The sequence below is a fragment of the Hemiscyllium ocellatum genome, chromosome 20, assembly GCF_020745735.1.
Source record: "Hemiscyllium ocellatum isolate sHemOce1 chromosome 20, sHemOce1.pat.X.cur, whole genome shotgun sequence".
NCBI classification, from domain to species: Eukaryota; Metazoa; Chordata; class Chondrichthyes; order Orectolobiformes; family Hemiscylliidae; genus Hemiscyllium; species Hemiscyllium ocellatum.
The window spans coordinates 51,310,763-51,331,609 of NC_083420.1; the positions used below are offsets into that span (position 1 = coordinate 51,310,763).

Below are 20,847 nucleotides of genomic sequence, written 5' to 3' on the forward strand. Positions count from 1 at the left end.
AGCACAGGCAGGAGGGACTAGTTTAGATTGGGATTATGGTCAACGTAGATTGGTTGGACCAAAGGGTCTGTTTCCGTGCTATATAACTGAAATAGAAAATGATATGTGCTTTAAACAGAACAAGCAGAGTTGACACCCAGGACCATTGAACAGTCAATGTCACTGGGGCAAGAAGCTTCAAAGGAAGTTTGGCAATAGTCCTGCTCAGCAGGCACACCACAAGAAATAGAAAATTCACTTTGATTTTCTAACGTAATCAGTTCTCTTCATGTCGAGTATACTCTGCACATCATCTGTGTCAGGGATAGCTTTGATTTTTGTCCCATGGGCCAAATATGAAGGTTCCTTTCCAACCTCATTAAATTTATACAGGACTAAACGAAGAAACAGGACTGCCTTTTTAAAAATTTGACTTCTGAATTATTTCCAAAACCACATAAGTAAGGAAGCAATTGGGTTAGCACTTGGCTGGAGTATGAGGGGAGGCACTCAGATTCCTGGGGCTTTCAGACTTGTAAACATTGAACGGGTTGCACCTCTCCAGGATTGCAATTAATGCTGTGGGATGGAGTGGGGGAGATGGCTTAATGTTGTAAAACAACGTTTAAACTAATTTGACATGAGTAGGAGTACCAGGATAAACAATGAGAAAATAATTAAGATACAGAGGGGACTAGGAGAGACAAATAGCATAAGGAAAAGGTGGTTCAGATATAGGAGGCATTGGAGCTGAGGAAGTTTGAGTTTGAGTCAAGATGGACTTTGCACCCGTGCATGTTGAGATAAAATGGGTGAACTGCAAGTAGATGTATCCATTACAGCAAATGTAATGGAGAGCTAATTTAAACTGGGGGAGAAATAGGCCTTTTATATTTGTAGTTGCAGTGTATTCAGACATGATAGAGAAGGAAAGAAAGGATCTAGCAACATGATCTAGGTGGTGGTTATGGCACCAGAAAGGGTTAATGTTCTGAGTGTTTAAGGGCTGAATTTATTTTGTTCTAATTAAGAAACAACAGAGGAGTTATTTTAGTTACCGGATATATTATAGGCTACCAAGGCGTGGGACGATGACAGAGGAGCCAATTTGTAGAAAGATTGCAGTTATGCATAAGAACTGATAATGGGGATGTTCGTATACCCTTACGCTTATTTTCCTATTCTGCATTAGTATAATGACAAAGAGAAGGAAGAATCTCTGAGATGTGCACAAGAACAGTCTTCACTGAAAAGTTTCCAGCCTGTTCAGAAAGGTGCTAGACTAGTTCTGGGAAACCAGTGGCAGGAAGAACAGTAAATAAGCAATGGGAGATGTTCGAAAAAAGAGTCCTTAGACTAGGGAGATGATGGACATCTAAAACTAAAATGGCAAATCATAGAAATTAAAATGAAACAAAAAGGGATTATGATTTATTGCATTCATAATTCAGTAGAAAACTAAACAGAAAACATGCTAAGAACTGAAAAATGGGGTAAATAAAGTGTGATTACAGTAACAATATAAAAGAGACGTCATAAAGTCCAACCCGTCAATGCCGACCAGATATCCCAACCCAATCTAGTTCCCACCTGTCAACATCCGGCCCATATCCCGCCAAACCCTTCTTATTCATATATCCATCCAAATGCCTTTTAAATGTTGCAATTGGACTAGCCTCCACCACTTCCTCTGGCAGCTCATTCCATACACTCACCACCCTCTGCGTGAAAAGGTTACCCCTTAGGTCTCTTTTATGTAGGGTGTATGTTTGCTCGCTGAGCTGTAGGTTTGATATCCTTGCTAGGTACATCATCAGTGGCGACCTCCAAGTGAAGCGAAGCTGTTGTCTCCTGCTTTCGATTGATATGTTTGTCCTGGATGGGGTTCCCGGGGTTTGTGGTGATGTCATTTCCTGTTTGTTTTCTGAGGGGTTGAGAGATGGCATCTAGATCTATGTGTTTGTTTATGGTGTTGTGGTTGGAGTGCCAGGCCTCTAGGAATTCTCTGGCATGTCTTTGCTTAACCTGTCCCAGGATAGATGTGTTGTCCCAGTCGAAATGTTGGATTTTTCCATCTGTGTGTAGGGCTACGAGGGAGAGGGGGTCATGTCTTTTTGTGGCTAGCTGGTGTTAGTGTATTCTGATGGCTAAATTTCTTCCTGTTTGTCCTACATAATGTTTGTGGCAGTCCTTGCATGGAATTTTATAGACGACGTTGGTTTTGTCCATGGGTTGTACTGGGTCTTTTAAGTTTGTTAGTTTTTGTTTGAGAAGTATTTTACCATATTTATGTTATGAGGTAAGGGTTGCTGAAGTTAGATTGGTTGATGTGGCTGTGAACTTTAGAAACCATTTTGATAAGATTAGATTCTCTATAGTGTGTAAACAGGCCCTTCAGCCCAACAAGTCCATACCACCCCTCTGAAGAGAAACCCACCCAAACCCATTCCCCTACCCTATATTTACCCCTGACTAACGCACCTAACACCGTGGGCAATTTAGCACGACCAATTCACCTGACCTGCACATCTTTGGATTGTGGGAGGAAACCGGAGCACCTGGAGGAAACCCACACAGACACGGGGAGAATGTGCAAACTCCACAGACAGGTGGAAATCGAACCCAGGACCCTGGTGCTGTGGGGCAGCAGTGCTAACCGCTCAATCACCCAGAGATAAAACAAGCTTTGTAGGAGCAGCTGCAGGTGCATCCCTGGGTGGGCTTGAACCACCAACCTTTTGGTTAAGGGCCAAACGCGCTGACCTATTGTGCCACAGAGACTGGTGAAGATACCAGCTGAGAAAATTCTTAACAAGACTGAAGCCTATTTGCTTGAAGGGGCAGTGACTGACTGCATGTACTATACACAGAATTGGTTACAGCTCAGAAATCAGCATCCTGAACTACTGTTTCTCAGATGTCCGGCAGGAGTCAGTATTGGGGCACATTTGTTTATATAATTTGTGACTGCAGAGCAAAATTTCAACGTTTGAAGATAGCATAAACCTATGCTAACAATGAGATATATATTGACATACTGTAGGAGGATATGGACAAAAAAAAATGGGCAGACACATGCCTGTTAAAATTTAAGGCAGAATTGTGAAGTAATAGATTTTGGTGAAATGAACAGGAGCAATAGGAATAAACTATGCAATCTCAGAGTGAATGCAGGAATAGAGAAGTGTATGGACATCGGTACCCTTTGAAGGTAGCATGACAGGTTGAAAATCTGTTAAAAAGATGTGGGAACCTTTGTTTTATACTCTGTGCTTCTATTTACAAAAATAGGGAAACAACGCCAGATTTTCCCAAAGACTAGTTATATTCCAGCTGCAATATTGTGATGATTACCAGTGCCACACTTTATCAAGGATTTCAGAGCCTTACAGAGGGTGCAGAGATTTATGAGAATGATACAGGCAATGCTAGACTTTAGTTATGAGTGACTATAAAAATTATGGTTGATCTCCATTTAAGTAAAGGTTCAGAGAAGATAAAATTCGCAGGATAGTACAGACAGCCATGTTAGTGTCCAGAAGGTGGCAGATTTAGGAAAACTTGCCAGAAAAAAATACTACAAAAGACGTAGAAATTTCTTATACACATGTTATTACAGGATGTTTGAAGTGGATTGAAGTCTTTTGGATAGACAGTTTTTTAAAAAACTTGATGTCAGGATGTGGCCTCCACTGAGTATACCAGCATTCATTACCCATCCCTAATTGTTCAGGAGGCAGTTAAGAGTTTGTGGGCAGCATGGTGGCTGAGTGTTTAGCACAGCTGCCTCACAACGCCAAGGGACCCGGGTTCAATTCCAACCTCAGGCAACTGTCTGTCTGAAGTTTGCACATTCTCCCCGTGTCTGTGGGTCTCCTCCGCATGCTCCAGTTTCCTCCCACATTCGAGTCAGGTGAATTGGCTACGCTAAATTGCCCATAGCATTAGGTGCATTAGTCGGGGTAAATGTAGGAAAATGAGTCTAGGTGGGTTACTCTTTGGAAGGGTCAGTGTCGACCTGTTGGGCCGAAGGGTCTTGCCACACTCTAGGGAATCTGATCTAATCAAATCTCATTTCTGCGAGTCTGATGTCACATGAGGCACAACTAGGTAAGAGTGGCAGGGTTTCCTTCCCTAAAGGACACTTGCTACGTTGCAAAAAATTGCAAGGCTGTAGGTAAAGAACACGGCAGTAGGTGTAATTAAATAGCTCTTTCCTAGAGCCAGTAAAGGCACAGTGAGCCAAAGGGTCTCCTCCTGTCATTCTTTAATTGCCAGCTCTCAAGCTGCTGTCAAGTTACTAGTCATCTGGGAAGCACTGGCCTTTCATTTCCAGCACCATTGCCGCAGGGCCAAGACAACTGCTTTGACTTTCTGATCTCTTCAGGACAAGCGTGGTCGAGTTCTTCAAAAGACCAGGTTTTTTTGTTTTATTACCCATTTACTAACATGGGGTTGCACAGTTATTTTGTGTTAAAAAGAATGTGGAGGGAGGGTGTCTAAAGAAACAAGAATTGTAGAGAAATGAACGAGAGCCACTTTCTAAACACAAGCTAGAAACAGTAAAAAGAGAATTTAAGATTATACTGAAGATCTGTAGCTCAGGTTGTGGTTGAAGTTGTTGGTCAGTTCATTGAGTTGGTTGATTTTCCTGCCAACATCTGGGTGACATCTTCAGTGCAGTATTCATCCAGAGACTACACAGCATTGAAGAGGTCACCCAGGAGGGAGACAAACATTTGCAAGAAAAATCAACCAGCTCAGCAAACCGACAAACAACTTCATTAAAAAGGAAATATTAAGCTAAATGATAAACTTATTTGTAGTTTACAGATTGCCACTTATCATGCCGTCAGATTTACTGAAATCCTAGAATAAACATATTAAGTATTTATGTTGAAAATATGGTTCTAGCCACTTATCCCTTTTAGGGTGGAATATAAAACATTGTGAGATTATACAGGAGAACAGTATCAATCTTGTTACTTTTACACAACGTAACCCTGAACCCCAGGTTAATATATTGCAATAACACCTTGCTTTTAACATACAACGTACTGGTGTAACTGGAATAAAGATTTGACTTATAAGCTAAGTGTGGCAACTATAGCATTAGCCCATTACCCTTATACTGCATGCACTTGGAAGTAAAAGACTATTTGCTGCAGTGAGGAATATACTTCCCACACCAGCGACCCTTTAAACAGGATGAAAGTAATCTACATTCCTGATAAAAAATAAAAACTGCACATCTATCACATCAGGACCAAGCTGACATGACGGTTACAATTTGCATGCATCAGGTGTTTACTATTTTAAAACACAAGTAAACAGAAAGGTCAGAATTTCCACTCAAGTGCTTTCACCTCTTCATTGTAAGGCAAGAAAATTCAGAATTATATTGGTAGATAAACCCAGTAAAAGCTGATCTTAATATATCCCTAAAAGTATCTGCTCTTAAAAAAAAGGCAAGGATGCAGTAATAATCAGGAAAATAAATTCCAATATGCATGAAGTCAGAAGGCAAAGATCTACGAAGATTAATTGTTCAGTGTCTTGAATATGTCACTTGAAGCCATTGTTTCGCCATAAGATTAGATCTAATTTACTCACTTGAAGGGAAGGCAAGAAATAGATCTTTCAAATGGTTTTATTACCAAAAAAACCAAACATAAAACTGTACAGCACAGGAAAGAGCCATTCAGCTCACGTTGTGCTGAACATGATGTTAAATTAAACTAATCTCTTCTGCCTGCTCTTGGTCAAAATCCCTCTATTCCTTGCATCTGCCCTATTCTTCCTTTTAATCAAGTACAAGATCTAAACTTTGACGTATAATGCTTTTGAATACAAGGTACTAAATACGTACTGATCTTTATTATTACTGATCTTTATAATGAAGGAGCCTTACACAGAATGGGGTTTACTTTGCATAGGTGACAGTGCAGACTAATTTGGGCAATGCACCTACCTCTGTACCCTGGAACAGAGCTGGAGACAGACACTAAAAAAAGGTTTCGTTTTGTAGGAAGTTTAAACAAAACAACAGTGCAGGGAAATGAACAAGAACTTTATTTCACAGAAACTTTCAGTGCAGATCAAATCAATGGTCAGAAAATAACAGAAATCTTGAAATTGGATGCAGACTAGGATGATCTTCAATTATAGTTGATTATTGATGTAATTGCTTTGAAGGAATGAGCCAGCCCAGAGTAGCCATAGTCATCTTTTAAAGGCTGTCTGCAGAAACCAAAGGTGTAATTGCTCAAAAATTAAACTCCCCCCCTTTGTAACACGGTGATTCAGAGTGGACATGGATGTCATCTGGGTCCATTTGTGCATTACACTGGTTCCATAACTATGTTATTTTATAAAGACTATGGCATTCCAAAGCTTCAGTTTTAAAATACATTTTAATTTGTTATACTCCATGTCAGGGAACAAAGCTACCTAGAAGAGAGCTACAGCAAACACAGTACATCTTGTCATAATTATGGTCCATATACCGAGTCAAAATAAAACTGGATTATACATAAATTAAAACCCCTTTCATCCAATAAGGACAATTTCAACCAGAGCAGCCTCTGCATCCACAGTGTGTGCACTCAATAATCCTGCCCTGTGAGGGGATAAAACACAAATAGTTATAAAGCAGTCTCAACCTGAATTCTGATGATCACAAGAAATCTGAACCACTCATACCCGTACAATTCGCCAAAGTTAATCCCTGGATTATCGCTTCCTTCTTTCTATCCTGGGCCTTAGCAATATCATCTAAACACCTGGGTTTGGGTTTAGCATTGCCCTCAGTGTCACCCACCAATTTCCACTAATTCTGTTCGGCCACTTGTCCCAATATCCAATCCTGAATGAGGTGGCATTTCCTGATTGGCAGGACCAACACCATCACCTACAAGCATTCTCAGCAATTATATCCATGCTTTCAACCAACTTGGTTCAATGTTACAGCTAAGCTGCAGGCAGGCAACCAGACGAGCATGAAAGGTATCACACAGACTCGGTTCTATGCTAAATGACAGACAAAATAAAGTACCACCCATTGTGAAAACTACTGACAGTGCAAAACAATGAAATTTCACAGGGGCAGTAAGCCCTATTTGCTTGGATAAAAACAGAAAGAACTGCAAATGCTGCAAATCAGAAAAAAAATCAGAAGTTGCTGGCAAAGCGCAGCAGATCTAGCAGCATCTGTGAAGATAAATCAGAGTTAATGTTTCAGCTCCAGTGTCTTTTCCTGAGAACTGTCCTGAGGAAGGATGTACATAAACGATCTAGAGGAAGGTATAGCTGGTCTGATTAGCAAGTTTGCAGATGACACTAAGATTGGTGAAGTAGAAGATAGTAAAGGGGACTATCAGAGAACACAGTAGAATACAGATAGATTGGAGAGTTAGGCAGAGAAATAGCAGATGGAGTTCAATCTGGGCAAATGCGAGATGATGCATTTTGGAAGATCAAATTCAAGGGCAAACTATAGAATACAAAGAAATATAGTACAGAGGAATCTTGATTATCTGGCATTCAATTAACTGAATTTTGGATTATCTAAACAAGATCGCAAGATCCCGATGCTTGGCTAACTATATTATTTGGCACTCGATTAACTGAATGAAATACTCGCCACCCGTGTCCTTCGAATAATTGAGATTCCTCTATAGATGGAGAAGCCCCGGGAAAAATTGATGTACAGAAGGATCTGAGTGTTTAGGTCCATTGTACCCTGAAGGTGGCGATGCAGGTCAAGGCATACAGCATGCTTTCCTTCGTCAAACGGGTGGGGGGGTATTGAGTACAAGAGTTGGCAGGTCATGTTAAAGCTGTACAAAACTTTGGTTTGGCCACATTTGGAATACTGTGTACAGATCGGGTTGCCACATTACCAAAAGGATGTGGATGCTTTGGAGAGGGTGCAGAGGAGGTTCACCAGGATGTGGCCTGGTATGAAGTCAGGTTGAGTAGATTAGGATTATTTTCATTAAAAAAGCAGAGGTTAGGGTGCGGGGAGTGGCTTGATTGAGGTCTACAGAATCATGACAGGTATAAACATAGCAAGAAGCTTTCCCTCCCCACAGAGTGGGGGACTCAATCACTAGGGGTCATGAGTTCAAAGTGAGAGGAGAAAAGTTTAAGGGAGAGATGCATGGAAAGTTCTTGGTGGGTGCCTGGCACACATTGCCAGCAGAGGCGTACAAGTGGGCACAATAGTGTCATTTAAGCTGTATCTAGACAGATAATGAATGGACAGGGAACAGAGGGATACAGATCTTTAGAAAATAGGCCACAGGTTCAGACAGAGGATCTGGATCAGCACAGGCTTGGAGGGCCAAAGGGCCTGCTCCTGTTCTATCATTTTCTTTGTTCTTTGTTGAGGGGTCACCGGACCCAACACGTTAATGCTGACTTCTCTTCACAGATACTGCCAGACCTGCTGAGCTTTTCCAGCAATTTCTGTTTTTGTTCCTACTTGCTTGGGGCTTCTTCTGAAATCTCTTATCAGAATCCAGTGTCCAAGGGTTTCATTATTCCTGTCAATATTTTCTTCAGCTTCACATCTTTCTTTATCTATTTACACTTTGTGAAATACTTTCAACACAGTAAACTTAGAAAAATCTTCAAATTACTACATATCAAAATTGTAGACCTTTGAGGTAAATCTAGTTGAAGTTGGGGTCCATATTACAACTTCCAAAAAACAATGACATTTCTGTCCCAGCTTTATGATCTAAATCAGTTATCTAACCATCCTCAAAAGGACTCCACCCAGTTTAAAGAAATGGCAGTACTTCTGCAGTGTAAAGTATCGGGGGATTTTAACTATGAAGAAAGATTGGATAAACTGGATTTGTTATCCATCAAACACAGCAGGTTGAGGGGTGACCTGACAGAAGTTTCTAAAATTGTGAATGGCAGGGATATGGTGGAAAGTATGAAGCTCTTCCCCCCCTCCCAGGGTGGAGGGGTTAATTACTAGGGGACACAGTTTCAAAGCACCCAGGGAGGGGAGGCAGAGTTCAAAAGAGATGTGCGAGGCATGTTTTTCACATGAAGGGTGGTGAGTACCTTGAATGCACTGCCAAAGGATGTGGTGGAAGCAGACACAATTGCAGCATTCAAGAAGCACCTGGATGAATACAGGTCGCTCTGTTATAACATGCATTTCGTCAACGCCAATTCACCATCATGCCATTGACAAACTGGTGACACTGTTTCTACAGTACAAACTTTGAGAACGTGTTGGCTGTATCGTGATTGTAGCACCAACACTAAATGCTGTTTCTAAAGCATGATTGCACAAGAACACAACCATCTTGTTACAGAACTGACTGTACACAAATTGGAAGGGAATAGAGAGATACTAATCCAGTAAGTGAAGATAGTATGCTCTTCTAAACTAAATCTGAGTCGATGCAGGCTGAAGGGCCAAAGGGAGTGTTCCTGTGCTGTATTGTTCTAATGTTGTCTTGAACCTCAAAGTTCTGTCCATACATACACAACAATAAATTATTTAACACAGTGACATGCTACCCTAGAGAATTTTATATTTTATGCACGTTTGTCTAATCTAAATCATGCATATTGACCACAAGGAAGGAGATTTGACATTCAAAGCTGAATGGAGTTCATGAAACATTGACGATACAGAATTAGGAAATTGCTATCTTTATAATGTATTTTTTTAAAAAATATTTTTATATAACTTGTGAAATTACCTTTTAATGTTAATGTTTTAATTATATGTATATATTAAATTATTATCCATTAAATATGTGAAGTGTGCATTATGGGAAGTGCTTCACACTGAAAATACATCCCGATGAAGTATGCTTCAATATTTATATTTTTAATTATTGTAAACTTTTTAGAAGTCAGACACTTGGGTGAATTATTAATTTGTCACAAGCATACAGAAAGTGTAAAGGAGTTTATAGGTTTTTTCACAGCAGTATGCTTAAACAAATAGATGTCAACTTAAATGTCACAGCTCTGACTGATTAAGTTTGTAAGCTCTGAACAGATTCACTGTAGAGAGGAGATCTCTGTGTAAAAAGAGAGACTCACCACTTCAAGCTTGCTCTTGGGGACCCTGCAGATGCAGTTTGTTCCAAAATTGGTATCTCGGGTCTGAATGCAGCGAAGACAGCACAGGTTCTCATAGCCCTGTTTCTTCCATTTAGCAATGAGATTCTTGTCAGCATATCCTTCCCTTATACAATAATCATAGAGCTCTACAAAACAAGATTGTGAAAGAGCCCACTTAATTATAGTGAATTAATCTCAAAATCTTCAGAACTATCAGACTAACCATTGTGCACTGCGAATAGGGCCTGTACATAGGACGGACAAACAAAACATATTACTTGATCTTCCCAGGATTTAAACACCAGTTACGTGGCACTCCAATCTTTCACCAATGCAATAAATTTGAGTGCATGAGAAATCACACTGCCAATGCTGCAATTACTGAAATAGCAGAAAGCACTAATTATCAGTTTCCTGTCTGGCTGCTGGAACTTAATTTCAGATACATTGCACACACATACAGGAGTTTTGTTCGCTATAAAACACACTAAAACAGGGGAAAATGTCAGAAATTCCAATACTAATGCACAAATAAACATTGATGGACATGCATATTAAACACATATACACACAAGAAACACAGTCACAGTAAGGACTGATTATTTTAATCAACTTTGTGTCCTATTATAAAAGAAGCTGGGTGCTTCAGTTTCTTACTATTCTGGAAGGCAACAAATGAGAAAGAGAACATCTTTCAAAAAGACCAAGAAAAAAATTGTAAACAATTATAATATAGTAGCCCATGCAGATTCCAATTTCACACCACAAAAGGTTTCTACGAAGGCCTCCCTTCTAAAAATTTATCCCTTAGCTGAGGCTCATTTGCCCTCATGTTAAATCATCACCAGTCATCTCTGTCTAATGAGATTGCAGCCCGACGGTTGTCTGGAACTATGGCAATTTTAATTTTTCAGAAGCCTGGATAAGCAAATCAGTGAAAAGTTGAATTATTCAAATCTACATGACACCAGATATTTCAACATTTGGAAAATTTCTAAAGCCTGACAGGATTCAAGATGATTAACTGAACCAAATTTAGCTGCTTCCCCATGTAGAGATGATACTGGAATTTACCTGACAAAGTAAAAGGTGAACTAAACAAGCAGACTGGTTATTGGTTAGGTCTCTGATCAGTTTTCTCCTAAGGAAATCAAAGTCATCAAACAAAACCCACTCATTGACACTTTGGAACTGACAGAATCCAGTCATTGTAGTTTTGTTCTAGATATGGATGTCAAAGCAGATGCCAGGGGTGAGGTGAGAATGGATCCTTCAACCAAGACATCTGACCAAGTATGGCACAAAAAGGCACTCGAAAAAAGCACAAATGGGAGCCAAAGGGAAAGCACTTCCAGTAAGAGAAGTGATATACAATGCAAAGGTGACTGTCATTGTTGGATATCATTAATCATAGCCCAAGGATGTAACTGCAAGAGATCTTCAGGTAAGGATCTTCAGTTCACCTATTTACAGCTGTTTTAGCAATGATGTTCCCTACATTACATGGTCAGAAGTGATGGCTTTTGTTTGTGACTTCAGTATTCAGCATAATTCACGTTTCCACCAATAACAAAACAGCCAATACTAGCTGACAGCAAGACCTTAGTTAATGTCTGGTCTTGTCTGACAAGCAGTGGATAACATTTCTAGCAAATAAGGATCAAGTAAAGATCAAAATTCAAAATGGTTTTCATACCTATACCTTGTCACGAATACAGAGTGGGTGAGTATCCAGGAGTCTTCATTAGCTGGAAGCAGAATTGCTCCAGTTATAGTAGTGTTATTACGATGGCTGGGCACAGGCTGTATAATCTGTGAAGAATGGTTTACCTCCTGACCATTCAAAACTTTTCCATCATCTAGATGTCTCAAATCAGAAGTGCAGTGGAACACTAAACAATTTGCCATGAGTCATCATCAAAAAGCAGATCATAGCACTTTGTTAAGTCAATATCACAGCGAATGCACTCAGTATCTATCCCACCGACATCTGTAACAGTGGCTGCAATAAAAAAAATGCAGCAACTCAAAAACGTTACCTTAACAAACTTTCCTTTCTTACCTCTGCTAATTGCTTTTCTTTTATAGAACAGATCAAATATGTAACGTGTTCGCTGGTGGTGCAATCTGAAGATAGGCCACAGCGATTCTACTTTCCTCTTCCCTTCATGAGGCTCGGTTTCAGCTACAAAAAGAATGAATAACAATATAGTGGAAAGTCAAGATACGAGACTTTGTTTCAATTGAATACCTCCATAAAAGCAACGGTACTTCACTGAAACCTCCCTTTGGGTACAATGATTAAGGACTCACATCCTAATATCAATGAATATCCATACTGTCTTCCAGAAACATTGATAAACTTTATAAATGACAGCATCTAATCTTACAAACCAGTCTTTCAGGAGTCTGCAGGGCAAGGGTAGGAATTATCCTCCCTCTGGATGATCTTTGAGTCATCGTTCCCAGACTTCCGTGATGCAAGTATTCTTCATGCTACACATTCACAATATAATTTTTTACCTCTTCCAACTGTTGATTGAGGAATTAAAATTAGTGAATTCACTTTCCTTAAAATGTATCAGTTCAGTGGTTAGGCTGGTAATCAATACTGTTGATGACAAGTTACATTGATGATATGTGAGCAAGGAAGACAGTAGAAGCTTCAGAATACAGTGCCATTTTAAAACCTCTCACTTTTAAAATTTAACTTCTTTTATAGATCCTTTAGTTCTCCACCATATAATGTGAACATGCTTGGGGGCAGGTAGATAAGCTGATTCCAGCAACATTCCAATGCTATTTTCCTCTTAACTTCAAGGCAGTGCTCCAGAAATCCATGATCTCTCAAGCCATTCTCAGCACTTCCTCTCCAGCACCTCTGAGAAATTTAATTCCCTAGCCAAGACTGCGTCCTCCCTCTCCAGCGACAGTGTAAGGTTGAAGCAGGCTATTCGGGTAAAAAAATGAGGTCTGCAGATGCTGGAGATCACAGTTGAAAATGTGTTATTGGTTAAAGCACAGCAGGTCAGGCAGCATGGTCCTATTCCTTGGATGCTGCCTGACCTGCTGTGCTTTAACCAACAACACATTTTCAACTGAAGCAGGCTATTTGCAACTTGACTTCCTTTCTGTCCCAGAGGGCAGTAAATCTTAGCATCCAGGTATGTCAATGTATGTCCCTTGAAAACCATTTCAAAAAAACATGATCCGATCATTTTAAGTGAGAGAAAAATACAGTTGATACTGGGAATATGCAACAAACAACAAAAAGTGCTGGAGAAACTCAACAGGTGTGGCAGCATCTGTGAAAAGAAAACAGAGTTAATGTTCCGAGTCCGGTAATAATTGTCTGAAAAGTGTCACGCTGGACTGGAAACGTTAACCATGTTACACTCTCTGCAGGGATGCTGTCAGACCTGCTGAGTTTCTCCAGCGCACCTCACGATATCCATCACGAGCAAGTTGTCATTTGTGGGATCTTGCTGTGCCGCGTTTCCCCCATTTCACAGCAGCGACTCTTACACCTCGGAAAGTATTTCCGTTGATTTAAAAAAACAGACACTTTGCGGAGTCCTCGAGCCGCGAGAGGCGCTAGGTAAATGCAAGTCGTCCCTGATTAAACTTCTCGCGGCCTTCTCTCCCCTTCCCCCCAACTCCCGAAAGAGGGGGGGGGGGGAAACATTTTTTCCCCCTTCCCCGTGCGCATCCCCCTCTCCTTGGGCTCACCCTCTCGCATTTTCTGGTCCAGTTCATCCAGGGTGGGTTCGATCAACTCCCAGCCGTCAGGAGGCGGCTTGCGGCTTCGCTTCACCTTCGGCATCGCAGCACATCCGGGACCAACGCCGTCCCACAAATAATACGTCACCGCATGTCGGGTCCTCCTGTACCCATAGGCCCTTAGTAAACACGTCACCAGGCTGCCTGAAGATAAAATTGGGTCAATGTTCAGAGAGTGAACGTCAAGACAATAAGTTGGCCTGCAGTCAGGATTGATAGTACAACCCTTCCTCTTCCTTTTTAAAAAAAAGTTACTATTCCTGCAAGAAATGAATGAAGCATGTTTGAAAGATGAACAAATTCAACCAAGGTTTTACTACAAGTGCTACACTTAAGCCACTGGCTGGGGAAATCAATTGCTACATCTTTAAAGTTAAAAATCACACAACACCAGGTTATAGTCCAACAGGTTTAATTGGAAGCACTAGCTTTCGCAGCGACGCTCCTTCTTCAGGTGATTGTGGAGGACACAATTGTAAGGCACAGAATTTATAGCAAAAATTTACAGTATGATGTAACTGAAATTATACATCGAAAAATACCTTGATTGTTGAGTTTTTCATCTGTCCGAATACCATGATAGTTTCACTTCTTTCATGTGTAAAGCACAAAACTTTTTGTAAAAGTTGCATTCTCAGGTGAACTGTAACAATTGATGTTAGTCCCCTTTGTTCTCTGTCTATGCCATGATGTTTAAATTTGGAGATGTCGGTGTTGAACTGAGGTGTACAAAGTTAAAAATCACACAACACCAGGTTATAGTCCAACAGGTTTAATTGGAAACACACTAGCTTTCGGAGCGTCGCTCCTCCTTCAGGTGGTAGTGGAGGGCTCAATCCTAACACACAGAATTTATAGTAAAAAGTTACAGTGTGATGTAACTGAAATTATACATTGAAAAAACTGATTGTCTGATAAGCCTTTCATATGTTAGAATATCACTTTTTAGATTAGAATCAATCTAAGCACCATGGCATAGATAGAGAACACAGGGCTAACACCTTCAACATATTGTCTAGCTATCACCATTGTTAACTGCTAACCTGAGAATGCAACTTTTTTTAAAAAAGGTTTTGTGATTTACACATGAAAGAAGTGAAACTATCATGATATTCTAACAGATGATTTTTAACTTAACAATGTTTAGATTGATTCTAATCTAAAAAGTGAGATAACAGAGTTTTACATGAATTCATGCAGTTTTTGAGCAAAGTACAATGTAACTCTGCAAGTACAATACGATTGTTTGAGGACTCATCCGCTGAGATTAGAAACAAGAAAGGAGAGGTCACCCTGTTGGAAGTTTTCTATAGGCCTTCGAATTGTCCCAGGGATGTAGAGGAAAAGATAGCAAAGATTCTCAATAAGAGCGAGAGTAACAGGGTAGTTGTTATGCGGGACTTTATCTTTCCCAATATTAAATGGGAATACTATAGTTCAAGTAGCTGAAATGCAACAGTTTTTGTTCAATGTGTGCACAGTTTTCTGACACAGTATGTAGACAGGCCAACAAGAGGTGATGCCATATTGGATTTGGCACTGGGGAATGAACCTGGCCAGGTATTAGATTTGGAGGTAGGTGAGCACTTTGTCAATAGTGACCATAATTCGGTTATGTTTACAATAGCAATGAGCAGGGATAGGTATGTACCACAGGGAAAGAGGTTTAACTGGGGGAAAGGCAATTATGATGCAATTAGGCAAGATTTAGGATGCATAGGATGGGGAAGCAAACTGCAGAGGATGAACACAATTGAAATGTGGAGCTCATTCAAGGAACAGATACTGAAGGTCCTTGATAAGGATATACCTATCAGGCAGGGAGGTAGTTCTCAAGCAAAGGAGTTATGTTTTATTAAAGAAGTTGAAGCTCTTGTCAAGAGGAAGAAGGCGGCTTATGTGAGGATGAGGCATGAAGGCTCAGATAGGGGACTTCAGTGTTATAAATTAGCCTGAAAAGGTCTAAGGAGAGGGGTAAGAGGAGCCAGGAGGGGACATGAGAAATTATTGGTGGATAGGATCAAGGAAAACCCTAAGACCTTCTATAGGTGTATCAGGAATAAAAGAATGACTAAATTAAGATTAGGAAAATCAAAGATAGTAGTGGAAAGTTGTATGTGGAATCTGAGGACATGGGGAAGCGCTTAATGAATACTTTTTATCAGTATTCACATTGGAAAAGGGCAATGTTAGTGAGAACACGGAGATACAGGTTACAAGATTAGATGGGATTGAAGTTGACAAAGAAGAGATTTTAGCAATTTTGGAAGATCTGAAAATAGATGAGACCCCTGGGCCAGATGGGATTTATCCTCGGATTCTCTGGGAAGCCAGGGAGGAGATTGCAGAGCTTTTGGCTTCGATCTTTATGACATCATTGTCGACAGGAGTAGTGCCAGAAGACTGGAAGATAGCAAACGTTGTTTCCTTTAAGAAGGGTTCTCTGGTAATTATAGGGCAGTGAGCCTTCGGTTGTGAGTAAGGTGTTGGAAAAGGTTATAAGAGATAGGATTTATAATTATCTGGAAAGGAATAATTTGATTAGGAATAGTCAAACGGTTTTGTGAAGAGTAGGTCGTGCCTCACTAACCTTATTGAGTTCTTCGAGAAGGTGACAAAACAGGTACATGGAGGTAATGCGGTTGATGTGTAATGTGGACTTCAGTAAGGCATTTGATAAGGTTCCACATAGTAGGCTATGTACAAAATAAGGAGTTTTGGGATTGAAGGTGATTTAGCAGTTTTGATCAGAAAAGAAGACAGAGGGTAGTGGTTGATGGGAAATGTTCATCCTGGAGCTCAGTTACCAGTGGTATTATGCAAAGATCTGTTTTGGGGTCACTGCTGTTTGTCATTTTTATAAATGATCTGGATGTGGGAGTCGAAGGATGGGTTAGTAAATTTGCAGATGACACTAAGGTAGGCAAAGTTGTGGATAGTGCCGCAGGATGTTGTGGATTACAGAGGGACATAGATAAGATGCGGAGCTGGAGTAAGAAGTGGAAAATGGGGTTTAATGCAGAAAAGTGTGAGATAGTTCACTTCGGAAGAAGTAGCAGGAATGCAGAGTACTGGACTAATGGTAAAATTGTTGGCAGTGTAGATGAACAGAGAGATTTTGGTGTCCATGTGCATAAGTCCCTGAAAGTTGCCACCCAAGTTGATAAGATTGTTAAGAAAGCTTATGGTGTGTTGGCGCTTATTGGTAGGGGGATTGAGTCTCAGAGCCACAAGGTCATGCTTCAGCTGTACAAGACACTGGTAAGGCCTCACCTGGAGTATTACATGCAGTTCTGGTCACCACATTATAGGAAGGAGGAGATCTACTAGGATGTTGCCTGGTATGGAAGGGAGGTCTTACGAGGAAAGGCTGAGGGTACTGAGGCTGTTTTCGTTGGTGAGGAGAAGGTTGAGAGGTGACTTAATCAAGATGTATAGGATAATCAGAGGGTAAGATAGGGTGGACAGTGAGAGCCTTTTCCTTTGGATGGTGAAGGCTAACATGAGGGGACATAGCTTTAAATTGAAGGTGATAGATTTAGGAAGATATTATGGGTAGTCTCTTCACTCAGAGTAGTATAGGGACATGCAACGGCCTGCCTACAACAGTAATAGACTCACCGATGTTAAGGGCATTTAAATAGGCATTGGACATACATTTGGATAATAATGGAATGGTGTCGGTTAGATAGGCATCAGATTATTTTCACAGGCTGGCACAACATCGCCGGCCGAAGGGCCTGTACTGCGTTGTAATCTTCTATGTTCTATTGTCCATGTGAAGGAGATACCCTCCTTTGTAACTCCAAATGGATTCTAGTATTGAGTCTTGCTGTTTGAATTCAACATGAGCCCAGCCACATTTCAAAGGCTGATGAACCAGGTAGTGACAGGTTATCTAATTGCACGGTGTAAAGTGTCACACAGGAAATGCTCTTGAATCAACTGGGAGCCCTCTTCCAGAGTATCCAGTCAGCTCATCCAGTGGTAAATCTTAAGAAGCATAAGGTCATTCAGGCGTAAATGACCTGTTTAGTACACATAGTGGGCCAATGGCAAGTTATGCTCAGGTTTGCAAAGGTACAAGTAGTAGCGTGGTTCCCCATTCCTGCACCAACATGGCAAATCAAGAGGTTCTTGGGAATGTGTGGATTCTCCCACAAGTTTATTGCAAACTTCAGTTTTGTAATCATGCTCTGACAGTCTTAATACAGACACAAAGCAAAGTTGGCACAGACTGAGAAATACTAGACAGTTTGTGACCCAGTGCTTGCATCTCCAAACTTTAATTAAGCATTTAAAGTAGCCATTGATGTGAATGACATCCGGTTACGAACTGTCTTCTTCTAGGGAGGTGAATCTGAGATGGACCAATCAGTAGATTCTCCAAAAGATTAACATTCATCCAAAGAGGTATCCACCTTAAAGACAGAAACTGTCTGTTTATTACTGGCTCTCAGAACAATAAGATGTTATGTCCAAAATGGGTACAGAGAGACTACAGTTGACACCACAACATGTTAGAAAGAATTAAGACCCAGTATGCCAGGTTATTCCATCAGTTTGTTCCCTCAACAATACCACGTAAAAATCACCCACAATACTGAAAAATGAAATGTAGTTAAAGTTGCACCTCGAAGTGGGAATAATAAGTATATAGCTAGTGTGGAAAGGATTAACAGGGGGACAATGGAAAAGTACCGATCAGGTGGAAATAAGAGTAAAGGGGCATTTTGGTGACTGCAAGGGGTTTCCATATAAGTCACACAGCAGGTGCTCGCATAAGATAAGGATAATGGGAGGGACAAGCTCTTAAAGAACAAAAATGTTGTAACCTCGATATAACAGGGATGTTAAACTGATACCACAGATATATGTGCATAAGTTGCGATTGGTGAAGGTTGTTGTGATATCTTTTTTAAATTGGCAAATGAATGATCACATGGCATGATGTAATACAATGTGATTGATACAATGTAGTACAACAGAAGGGGTTAACATGATCAAAAGGTATACAAAACATTTGTATCCTTTGTTTCATAGGAGAAGTTTTCTTGTGTTCCAGTTGTGATTGATTCCCCACTGGTGTCATAAAAGGCACTTGAAATATTGATTTGAACCTTACATCAAGTGCTGGTTTAATATACTCCACATCACCCTGTCAATAACCTAGAGACACAAATAGAGCTGAAAACCTAATATTGACTAAGCCAAGGAGAATAAAAGCTCATGAGTGTGTTTGTTGTTCATATTTGATCATTTATTATAATTTGAAATAAAATAATAATGAATCTCATTTAATTTGTCATGTGGGGGAAGTACCATAAGAAAGGGGGTTAAAAACCAACTGCAGCAACTAGTTTTTGAACATTATAGTGCTGGTGTGTTAGCTTGGGGTTTGACAACTACTCAGTTGTCAGACAACTACTCAACTGTCACAGTCAACACTATCAGAAATCACAGCTTAATGGCTGCCTGTTTCACAAGGATGTCCTTATAAGAACCGGGTACAATGCTAAACTCATCGATCGCCAGTTCTGACGTGCCACAGTGAGAAACTGTAATGACTGCCTCAGGAGACAGACACAGGATGCAAGCGATAGGGTACCCTTCATTGTCCAGTACTTCCTGGGAGCAGAGAAACTACTCCATGTTCTTCGCAGTTTGCAACACATTATTGATGAGGATGAGCACCTCACCAAGACCTTCCCTACAACACCACTTCTCACCTTGAAACAACCACCAAGCCTTAAACAGACCATTGTCTGCAGTAAACTGCCCAGCCTTCAGGACATCAACCACAACACAGTACAATCCTGTCAACCACTGCAAGACGTGTCAGAGTGTCGACATGGATATTACTGTCACACGTGGGGACACCCACCATGTACCGCCTCAGGCGACTGTGTGGAGTTTGCACATTCTCCCCATGTCTGCGTGGGTTTCCTCCGGGTGCTCCGGTTTCCTCCCACAGTCCAAAGATGTGCAGGTTAGGTGAATTGGCCATGCTAAATTGCCCGTAGTGTTAGGTGTAGGGGTATACTTCGGCGGGTCGGTGTGGACATGTTGGGCCGAAGGGCCTGTTTCCACACTGTAGGCAATCTAATCTAATCTAAAAAATGTATGCGGCAGGGACTCGTGTGATTTGGCAAACATTGTCTATTTCATATGCTGCAGGCAAGGACGCCCTGAGGCATGATACATTGGTGAGACCAGGCAGACGCTATGAACACGATTGAATGGATACCTTGCAACAATTGCCAGACAGGGGCGTTCCCTCCCAGCCGGGAAACACTTCAGCAGTCAGGGACATTCAGCCTCGGATCTTCAGGTGACCATCCTCCAAGGCGGACTTTGCGATACATAACAACACAGAGTGGCCGAACAGAGACTGATCAACAGGTTCAGTACCCATGAGGATGGCCTCAACTGGGACCTTGGGTTCATGTCATACTACAGATGACCCCACTACACTACACACTCTCTCACACACACTCTTGCATATTCACACACTCACACAGACCCTCTCTCATACACACGCATTCTCTCTCATATAGACATACACCCCACTCCCCCCCACAATCACACCCACGCACACACCCTCTTACAGGCTTATACTCCATCACAGTCACTCACACACTTTACCAGCATGCATACATGCAAACACACACTCTCTTACATGCACACACACCTGCAGACACTCACTCTCTCTCCCATGCACGCACACAAACACATAAGTCTGTGGGGTGAATTTGCATTTTTAGAATTATAATTGCAGATACATTTGATTTTGCTGAAAAAACCCACAATCTGTAGGCAGTCAACCCATGCAATATTTTATAAATTCCATTTTGGAAATAGAACCAGTCTGACTCAAGATTGGGATATAGACAGACTCTAACCTCACACCTTTAATGCACTGCCTGAGCTGAGATAGCACCTTTTTTTTAAAATAAAACCTTAAATTATCTTGAGAATGTGACTTAA

General features: G+C 40.8%; 1 protein-coding gene and 1 non-coding gene across 2 annotated transcripts; both read right to left on the bottom strand.

The window, feature by feature from the left end:
* Positions 1-2,686: 2,686 nt before the first annotated feature.
* On the bottom strand, positions 2,687-2,760 carry trnak-cuu (transfer RNA lysine (anticodon CUU)). The gene has a single exon. It is a non-coding gene; the product is annotated as a tRNA-Lys (tRNA).
* Positions 2,761-6,028: 3,268 nt separating this feature from the next.
* On the bottom strand, positions 6,029-13,943 carry bud31 (BUD31 homolog). Its single transcript, XM_060840354.1, has 4 exons — positions 13,810-13,943; positions 12,143-12,265; positions 10,060-10,226; positions 6,029-6,598 (listed from the first exon to the last, which is right to left on the bottom strand). The coding sequence occupies exons 1-4, from the start codon at positions 13,901-13,903 to the stop codon at positions 6,548-6,550; spliced, it is 435 nt and encodes a 144-aa protein (XP_060696337.1). The 5' UTR covers positions 13,904-13,943; the 3' UTR covers positions 6,029-6,547.
* Between the last annotated feature and the right edge of the window lie 6,904 nt (positions 13,944-20,847).